General features: G+C 31.7%; 2 protein-coding genes across 2 annotated transcripts; both read left to right on the forward strand.

Moving 5' to 3' along the window:
* The first annotated feature begins 281 nt into the window (after positions 1-281).
* Positions 282-1,092, forward strand: LOC131031139 (photosystem II reaction center W protein, chloroplastic). Its single transcript, XM_057962179.2, has 2 exons — positions 282-457; positions 579-1,092. Exons 1-2 carry the CDS (start codon positions 358-360, stop codon positions 881-883), a joined length of 405 nt encoding a protein of 134 aa, XP_057818162.2. The 5' UTR covers positions 282-357; the 3' UTR covers positions 884-1,092.
* Positions 1,093-4,725: 3,633 nt separating this feature from the next.
* LOC131031138 (uncharacterized) lies at positions 4,726-7,066 on the forward strand. The gene is made up of 8 exons (XM_059209246.1): positions 4,726-5,730; positions 5,862-5,930; positions 6,043-6,111; positions 6,234-6,311; positions 6,397-6,480; positions 6,593-6,654; positions 6,763-6,828; positions 6,931-7,066. Coding segments are annotated over exons 1-7 (921 nt in total). The 5' UTR covers positions 4,726-5,172; the 3' UTR covers positions 6,764-6,828; positions 6,931-7,066.
* Positions 7,067-11,106: the final 4,040 nt, after the last annotated feature.

Here is an 11,106-nt window from a genome sequence, read left to right on the forward strand (position 1 = left end):
TTAATTGCCCTTATTGATGATCTCGTGTAAACATAATACATCATATGTAGGTGTCTCCCATTTTATTATTTGAATAAGCTTGATAATGAATTGTCTATGAATGTATAGGACATTTAAGTAGTATGTGATGTAACCATAGAAAGATTATAAGATTATCATTATATTTATATGGTAATAAAGCATGTTACTTGGCATGAAGGTGACAAGTGTGTCATTTTAATTCGTTGGAAAATGCGAGGTCATAGAGGCCTATCCCCTCCATCGTTGGTTATCCTTTCATAAGGATGAGGGAATAGTTGAATTTTGTGAATGTGAGAAGAGCAGAGCAGAGCAATTTGCAGAGACCAATTTCAGGAAATGGCTTCTCTTTGCTGCAACGTTACGCAAATTTCTTCATTTCTAGCAAATAAATCAGTGAGCGGCAGCCCCTCCAGATCTCCATTGCGCTCTGCTGTTGGTAAGTTTTGGTTTCTTTTTGTCTCTCTCCATTCTCTGTACCACTTCTATGTCATCAAAATTGTTAGGGCTTTTCTAATTCTTTCACACTTGTATGAAATCTGCATGAAAATTCATTGCAGCTCTACCTCGCTTTCAGAAGAATGGGATAGTGTGCAGGGCACAGAAAAGTGAGAGCGAGAAAAAGAACTGCTTGCCCAGCTTAGCTGCTCCATTAATGGCTGCTGCAACCTTTTCAGTTTCCAACAGCAATGCGTTTGCTTTGGTTGATGAAAGGATGTCTACAGAGGGCACTGGACTTGGTTTGGGTCTGAGCAATCCCCTCCTTGGATGGATTTTGCTTGGAGTTTTTGGACTCATTTGGACCGTTTACCTTACCACTTACCAGGGTGTTGCAGACGATGAGGACTCTGGTCTTTCTCTGTAAACATCCATGTGGGTATTCTTATTGTTAATTTAATCGAAATGTTTGAAGAAGGAATATCATCGATTTATAGATGAGGATTTAGTTTCATGTAGTTGTGATTGTCATGAGCAAATAGAACTTTGCCCTTCTCATGAACCTGATAAGTTTAATGTATTTTGGCATCCATAGTTCCTACTCTTTGAAGCAAATAAAAGGACTCCTCTCAAATACCTGGGTTAATTAATATAATTATGTAATTATATATAATTTATCTAGATAAAATTGTTGAGTTTAATAGTATTAAAAATATGTCCATTTAGCTTTAGATGTGATAAGTGGGCGATTTAGTTTTTATTTTTATTATGTACCAATTTAGTGCTTCTTGGTTCTATGGATTAGAAATAGATCTTCATTTTCTTCGAGGTTAATCTTACACGTCGCTTTGATCTTTATACTTCCAACTTTTAACCTCCTTTTTAGGTATTGAACTTACCTTGTAGACTTAAACATTGCACTTTGAATCTTTAGATTTTTGTTTGTTCTTGTTATATGAAAAGTAAGTTGCTAGAAATCACTATTGGAATTGCTATGCTAGAAAAGGGAAGTTGACTAGCTTCCCATCCCATGCCTTAATCAAAGCTTTTTGTTTGATTTAATATCTAGAATAATTTCGAAGATAAGGTAAAAAAAATCTAAATACTTGTCTATACTTAAGATTGTGGATGATATATTTAATGGTTTAATTGCTTTTATGATTACAAGAGGGTATGTGCAAGCTAATGAGTCACAAATTCGCGGAAGTCTGCGTGTTGGAAAACGCGCTCCGCAAAACGGGCCCCCGTTTATAAACAAAACGGGCCCCCGTTTATAAACAAAACGGGGGCCCGTTTTTAAATTCTATTTTTACCATTTTTTTGGACAATTTTTCATTTTCACTGTGACAATGAGTTGACAAGAAGAGATCAAAAACAGGCCCCCGTGCTATGGTTTCCACTTCAAGCCTCCACCACTATCCCAGGTACACATTCAGTCATCTATTTTCACATTTCATAATTTTCTTGTATATTTTTCTTGTTTTTTTATGTATTATTTAGTTTTTTTTTTATTATTTTAGTTTTTTTTTATAGTAGCATATAAATAAATTATTTTTTATATTTGTAAATTCTTGATTTTGATCTAAAATATTTTTGAACAGTTAACCCTAAACCGTAATCAACAAATTTAGAAACCAAAACCAAACCTAGATAATTAACAAAACGAAATCGACACAAACAAAAAATCGAAAATGAAATGGAAACAAAAACAAAAACATTCAAAAATGAAATTGAAATAAAACCAAACATATGTACCTAAATTGTTCTTAATCCTCATTAGGCAATACAAAAGTTACCACTAAATTAGTATAACCTTAAAAGTAATTAACATTACTCTTCAAATTTTAGATATGAAAGTTTAGGCTTAGGTTTATGCCATGTCATGGCATAAAGGTCTTATTATGGTCCTATTATGTCATGTGATGGTATAAAAGGATCAATTATATTAGTTGAAGCTATTTGAGAATGTGAGATAGTCCTAATGAACACACGAATTAAATTAATGAACCTAGGACAATCACAATGAACATATGATAGTCCCAATGAGCCTCAAATGATCCTAATGAATGTAGGGCAGTCTTAATGAACCTAAGAAAGTCCTAATGAGCCTAAGAAAGCCATAATGAACTTGGGACAATCCTAATGAACCTAGGATAGTCCTAATGAACCTACGATAGTGTAAACAAGCCTAGGATAGTGTAAGAAAAAATCACTACAAAAAAGACCTCAAATGCGTTAAATGAATTTCCCAATAACGCACTCGTGTTTATCTTTTTTTGGTCATTTGGCTACCTTTTTTTACAACATCTTGGTGTATACGCCCCTAAGAAGACCTTTTCCTCAAAAATTTCTTGGATCATGAACTCCTCATGTGCACCAAACATAAGTTGCCACTTGGAAGGTTCTAGTGCACACAATCCTTTCAATCAATCTACTCCATTGATCTCTCAAAACAATCTTAGTCTTTAATCCTCTATCCTTCATGACTATAAATAAATCATTATATGAGCTATTTTCAAGAACTCTTGTAATGCAATGTTATGTTGCCAATTTAAGCACCTTACATCCTATCTTGGTAACAAATCCATCTTGAAGCCATCAACCTTTAGCTACAACAAGAGTTTTCTTTCTGAGATACTATTGTCTTTCATCTTTTATACATTATCCTTTAACTCGATCTAAAGGTGGTACTTATGCATAGCATAACGGTTTGAAATTCATAGTTTAAGTCCTTTATTGATTTTTTATGCTTGCTTGCATACACATATATTGCTAGAATTTAGCAATTCTTTATAGCTTCTATTTTAGTTTATTTATGAAAGAGTTTAAATGAAGCTATATTTAAAGTCAAAATTGTAAGATCCCCTCAATCATTGAGGTAGAATTCAAAATTGATTTCACCTCTAATTATATGAAAAATTTAATTTGTCTGTACATATCAAAATCTTTCAAAATTTTGCATATTAAACAATAAAATATTGTGATGAACAAGTCTCTAGAGTCTTAAAAACCTTTATTTTCATAAAGTGCCAACACTGCATTTTTTCCCTAAAATATTCTCTTTGATTAATACGAAATTTTAAAATGGTTGCCACTAAAAGTATTAGGTCAGCGAAAGGAATTGGGATATTTAAAAATAGGCTATCATCACTTTTTTAGCTTCATTGAGTTGTAGTTTGTTCATTGACTTAATAATTAAGTGCTTGCAAGTATGATAGTGGAATTTAGGAATGAGGATCATATAGTATGTTAGGAATTTTATTTGGAATGTTAGTCAAAATAATATTCTAGTTGATAATTATAAATGCATGTGTAAAATATTGTTGAAATTGATTATTTTAAAAGTAAATATTGCAAGGTTAATTTTGTTTTTAATTGTTGGCATGTTGTGTTGATTTTTATGTAAGAGTTTCATTTCTTATTCAACTTTGTAAGAGAATTTGTGTATGAATTGATATCTTAAATTTTATAGAAAGATTATATATGAAAACAAATGATTGCGGAGTTTTATAATAAATGATTTATAGAAAATAATATTTTTTGAAGGTTTTGTAAATTATAATCTTGTGTAGATTTGATTATGGGAGAAATTTAATGGTGAAATATGCTTAACTCTTCAAAAGTTTTGATGTTTTGTCTTTACATGACAACCACTTAGAATATAATATGTTTTAAGTATGTCATTTATAGTCATGGGAGATTAGTTTTTTTTTAAGACTGTCTGAAGACTAATCAATGTAATATGAATTGATGGCAATTATCTCAAAACTATGTAATTGAATTCTAATAAATTATCATGTACACTAAAACACTAGAAATATGGAGCATCCAAACACACACGTGCATTTTTCAAAATAACTTAAAGTTAAAGTTAACAAAATATTATGTTGTCTTAGTAATATTGTTTCCATGCTATATATTCTTACACTAGAAGGAGGATCATCTTATTTCTCACTTCTTTATTGATCTTATGTATGTAATATTTTATATTGATTTTAATAGTTGATGCATTTTACAAGAAATGAATTTATTAAATTGAATATATAATAGATTTATGATGTTTCATTGAAAGCTTTTATTAAGTTTTGTGCGCAAATTTTATATTTCAAGATTCAATAGTATGTACATGTATATTTTTTTAAGTTCAATATTATATTATATATTTCATGTGTATCTCATTCAACAACATAGAAATGTTACTATTTATAAATGTTTTTTTTTAATTTAGTAAAATAGATTCTTCTTTGACATAGAGTTGTATATAATTCATGTATATCTTTATATATGCAGGAGTTCTTTGTTATCATGGATGTCTTTGACATAGATGAACTATTAGGTGAAAATCCCCCACCACAACCCCCTCCTCCTCCTCCTCCTCCACCTCCACCACCACCACCACCACCACCACCCCCTAGATTGGATGAAATTCGTTTAAGAGAACGAATTAATGAAAACCTACAAGTGATTGAACAAAACATTGCTGCTATCCAAAATGAGCAAGTCATGCCACCCCATCTTGTAGACTTTGCAAAATCAATGCAAACTGTTGTCGAGTCAGTTAGAGCTGTTGATTCTCAATTAGATCAATTTCATAGATGACGACAAGAGTTGCGTGATTTTTATGCTGATGGTTTAACTTATAGGCAAATCACTGATTTGAAAATAACCAAAGCTCATTTATGTCCATATTTTACCAACCCCAAAACAAGAGAACCAATGCAACCTAACCAGAAAAGAATTTCAATTAGGTGGTGTGTGCATCTAGAAATGGCTAGATACTTTTGGGATAGATGGTGGATGGTTTTTGATTATCCACCACATCGTAATTATGAGGTCCCTTTTTATTTTTTGAAGAAATTATACTGTGAGTTTGTAATGAACCAAAAACCAAATTATTTTGATATTAAGTCATTCCAGGGTGTTGGTCGTGGAATGCCACAACATAGATTAGGGGCACAGAGTAATAATCCCCTATCGGATCCACCCATAGTTCCACTTGTTGCTCCATCAATTCCTGCAGATGTCCAAAATACATCATTCATTTCGACATTAGATGCTTTGACTTCCCTCACAGGTAACCTGAGTGAGCAAGCTGCTCACATGGCATCTGCTCCTCGATGGATGCCACATATGTGTTTGAGTTGTCATGAGACGTGTGTAGGTCCTACTACTGCTGCAGGATCTACTTCAGTTCCAGATGAGCATGATGCAGCAGATGATAGTATGATGACATCTTATATGGATTTTCTTTGCTCGGATGTTCATCTTGACCAGGTATAGATATATATATATATATACATGTACACATGTCAATATTTTTATACTTCATTAAATATAGGTATAAACTAAGTGCATCTCTTTTTTATACAATCTAATACTTCATTAAATAAATTTTGTTTATGTAGATAAGGACTACACCTAATATTAGAGTCAATATTGCATCTACTGGAACACAACTCGACACACCTTATGGGGTATAGTATAAATTTCTATCTAGACATTGTACTAGATCTTTTTAAGTTAATATGTTATCATCGTATACTATATAAATTTTCATGTTGATACATTGAATGCTTCTTTCTCCAGGATTCAGGTCACGAGGGACCCTCTACATCACATCGAGAAGAGGGTCTGACTATTGTGACACCATCTATGGTATGTATCTTATAATTCTTAAATTAAATATGAACTCTTACAATATTGTAACTTAACTTGAAATTATTTAGTACACATATATATGTTCACTAAATATGATTTCATTAAATGCATGTATGCAGGTGGACACTACCATTAGGATAGGTTATCCTTATAATTTTGATCAGAGCCAATTTGAATGCACATCGACATCCTTTGAGGTATTAATATGTAATACTTAATTTGATCTTATTTTGACTCTTAATTTAAGATTTAATTGGACACTTTGAATTTGACCTTGTATAGGAGTTAGCTAGCACTACATTTGGTGTTGATACTGCACAAGATACTGCTAGAGGAGATACTGCTAGAGGATCTGATGAGCATATGGTAAGTTTGTAACTTAATTTATGAATTCTACTATATTTGATAAATGATTCTTTTAATAGTTAATTTCAAGTAATATTTTAATATTATTTTTTTATTGTACAACATGAGACAGGTGGATCTGGACCACGTCCCGGGGACAAGAGAGATACTGCTAGAGGATCTGATGAGCATATGGTAAGTTTGTAACTTAATTTACGAATTCTACTATATTTGATAAATTATTCTTTTAATAGTTAATTTCAAGTAATATTTTAATATTATTTTTTTATTGTACAACATGAGACAAGTGGATCTGGACCACGTCCCGGGGACAAGAGAGATACTGCTAGAGGATCTGATGAGCATATGGTAAGTTTTTAACTTAATTTATGAATTCTACTATATTTGATAAATGATTCTTTTAATAGTTAATTTCAAGTAATATTTTAATATTATTTTTTTATTGTACAGCATGAGACAGGTGGATCTGGACCACGTCCCGGGGACAAGAGACCATGAGATGTTATTGATGATAGCACTTAGATTTTACTATTTATTTGGCTTTGATATGTACTTTTTTATGGACTTTACACATTTGTTTACACATGCACATAATTTATATATATGGATAGTTGCATAATAGGATTAGATCATATATATTTTGTGCATACTTTATATATTTTGTGCACATTAGATATTATGTGGAGTGAACATCATGTTACCATCTAGACATATATATGGATTAGATATTATATGGATTATGTGGACTTGAAATTTTACTGTTTATTTTACGGGCTTTACATATTTGTTTACACGTGCACACACATACTTTATATATATGGATAGTTTCATAATAGGATTAGATCATATATATTATGTGCATACTTTATGTGTATTGTGCCCATTAGATATTATGTGGACTTGAAATTATGTGCACATTAGATCATATATATTGACTTGAAATTATGTGGACTTGAAATTTTGTGCATACTTTATATATTATGTGGACTTGAAATTTTATTTATGGAAGTTGTGCTTAAACAACTTTATAGGCATTATGTGGACTTGTAATTTTATTTTTGGAATTTCATTTAAATAGTTCTTGTGATTAGATAAACTAAATGTGCATACATCATGAACTAAGTATCGAAACATATCTTATAATTATAACATATTCTAAATTAAAAAGTATCATTTAACAAATATAATGAATAGAACTTGATTAAAACATAATTATCTCATTCATAAATTTGACCAATAGTCTCTCATTTATGTATATTGTACACAAAATGTAATCAAGAAGACATATCTAAAATAAAATAAACAATCTATTTAAATAACTTTGTTTTCATTGATGCCTTCTACTTGTGGTAGACCTGAAACAAAATTTTACTAGATTCATTCCGTTATACCACCTGCATCCTCTCTCTTTTGCAAAGCATCTATAATTGTCTCGTGCTCTTCCATAGAGAGAGTCCATAATTGTTTATTAGCAGGCCTGCCATGATATCTATCCAATTTTATATTAGTTGCCACTACCAAATGCGAGTAATGTATAATCTTCTTCTCTAATTCATAATCTTCAAATGCAGGCAATCCATTGTTTCTTGTTGGATATTTGCGTAGCCAAGTGCCAACAACAACCACAGATCCTGTTGGATAGTCATAACCATCATCATCTACTTGAGGAGTAGTTAGCTTATGTTTTGGCTCTACACATCGAGCCAACCAATACTCTATCCCCTCTTCATTGTCCTCTAGTGCAACAATAGCATAGACATGTCCTGTGCACAAAACAATTTTATTTTAATATTTAATGAGAAATAAAAACAAAAATATACACTGTAAGATTTCATAAATTTATGTACTATTTAATAAATCAAAACAAATTTCAAAAATAATTTTACCTTGTTGTATAAGATTTGAAATGGGATCATAGTCATTTGATGCAAACATTTGATCCATATCTTCATTAGTTCTTTCATGTGGATCATTTGCATCTATGGGTGTCAATGATCTTTGTTGCCATTCTTCAACCCATTCTTTATTCTCACAAAATTCTCAATCTCCGGAAACACAAAATTGACAAAAGCAAGCAAGTTGCCTTGTGAATATAGTCCATGTGTTTGAATTAGAACTCTTAAATGAATGCCATTTAGCTGATCCAATGATGGTATTACAATCATGCCGAATAGGAATACTATCTTCCTCTATCAACCAGAAGAAATGTCGAATTGCAGAGTTTTCAGTTGATCCTTTTGACAACTTTGAATTGCACCAATCTACAACTGCACGAGCATCTCTGAATTTCACTGCATCCTCGAATTTCAATTGTTCTCTAGCAAGAGCTCTTTTTATATAGGCACCGGCTCCATCGTGTTCCCCCTTACCATGTCCGGCTTCAAAAAAACTCCATAAATGTCTGACATTGGTTATCTTGTGAACTTTGCATAGCCAATAAAACATTCTTGCATTTTTGAATTGTCCAGTGCAGTTATCTGACCATATCATATGTTGTTTCATGTCAATTTCTCTTTCCTTAAGATTATCATAAAATACCTTGAAGCAATGTTGGACAAACTTTGAAGAGTGTAATCGATTATCGCTAACATAGAAATGATACTCCCTCAAAAAATTTCTGTTATCTTCTGTACTCTCATGGTCATGTCTATATATAATGTGCACAAATATGGCCACTTGCACTGAGTTGTAGTATTGTGATTGAGTTTCCTCTTGTGGTTTTAGAGTATAATTTTCTGCAAAATCCACAACTGATACTATTGTTCCAACTGGAAATGTGTTCTTGCATATGCGAAACTGTCCATCAAGCCATCAGGCATGTTGGGAATGTTTCACATATTTTGGAACAATATGAGTTTTAAACTCACTAATAAATGCATTCACACTATTCTGTTCTGTAATCAATTCTAAACGTTTCCCCATCTTTCCATCCTTTAGAGGGTATTCTATATTTTTAAATCTCCTAACATCAACCATTTTTTGTCCAAACTCAGATGAAACATGTTCATGCAAACATTCACCTATCGAAGAATAGTTCCCACATAAATTGCAAAGACCATAAATGCATGAACTGGAAAGAAATAATTGTTCATTAGGTGGTTTACAAAATAAACTTCCAATAAAATCTTTTATAATTTCAGGTGGAACATAAACACCACAATCCTGCACAAGATCATTACCATGCAACATACAACGAATATATCAAAAAACATCATAATAGTAACGAAACTGGACATGAGTTTTACAACAACAAGATATTCTTTGTTTATTGATTTTAACATACCAGGGTTTGCATTTTTCAAATGATCTTTGACTAATTCGTAAATTCATTAACATAGATTCATCACTAAATTTTTTAAAGAATTTATTTTGAGTCATGTCAAGAAGATGTTTTGGATGAGGATCACGAATTTTTGATCCCACCCTTAACTTTAAAACATCTCTAGCATTTGATGAAACTCTAGTGTTATCATGCCAAAATTTTGCAATTAATTGTTTAGTTTCATCATTTAATTTCATGTCCGACCTTTGAAGTCTACCACTAAAACTCCAACAATGGTTTAGTGGATCAATTTCAATTGTGTCTCTTCTTTTGGCCGCTCTTGACAAGGTTCTACGATGTAAGTTCAAATAGCCACCTATATCACTTAACATTGTTTTACTAACAATCATTTTGTCAACTATAGTAGTCGTTATAACTCTACGTGCTGCATTCTTATCTTTAGATCGACTTGTTTTTCCTATAGAATCGATGGCACTGGTAACAGTAGATACAACTTGCTTATATGATCATCTTTTCTTTTTGGTTTTGCATAAATACCTATTTTTTTCATGACTTTACGCATTTTTAACATTTTTATTAATTGTAGCATTAATTGACATTGGAATCCTAACTTTTTATTATAGAAAAATTGTTTATGTAATCTGTTTGCATGTGTTCTGATTTGTCTCCAAGAAACTAACCCATTAAGATTATCTAGCACATTGCTATCAATAGTAAACAAATTACATTCATTTTCTTTTAGAGAGGGTGGTGTAATATTTTCAATTTTTATTTCTTTTCGTATTGGTGTATGAAATTTATATCCAGCTTCATTTAAATCAGCAATTTGATTGGCATCATAGTCATCAGGATTTAAAAACATACCAGGATTCGCATCCACATCAACATTTGCATCAACAGTCATACCCGTGTGTGGTTCTACATTTCTTGCATCCATCATGATGTCTTCAATGGTCTCATCTACAACGGGCACTAAACTAGATGCTTTAGAAGTGTTATTCAATTGTCGTTGTTGTGATCTTCGATCTCTTTGGCGTTTTGCCTCCTTCTCTCTTTGTGCTTGAATTTCGTCCACTGTCATTATCCTCTTTTTTTTCTTTTGACGTTGCTTAGAACCCATTTTTACAAACTCGTCTTCAAAAAATAATATCTTTTTACTGAGTTCTTAAAAAAATCATGTAAAAAATATTAAAAAGTACTGCCAAATGATGTAAAAAATCTTTGTCAGTACGGATTTCAATGATAGTGTCATAAATCGATGCAATCTATCTTTTTTTTATAGTAATGGTTATTTAGAAATGGGGGCCCGTTATTTAAATAACGGGCCCCCGTTTTAATAACGG

This window comes from Cryptomeria japonica, chromosome 7 (assembly GCF_030272615.1).
Source record: "Cryptomeria japonica chromosome 7, Sugi_1.0, whole genome shotgun sequence".
Taxonomy (NCBI): Eukaryota; Viridiplantae; Streptophyta; class Pinopsida; order Cupressales; family Cupressaceae; genus Cryptomeria; species Cryptomeria japonica.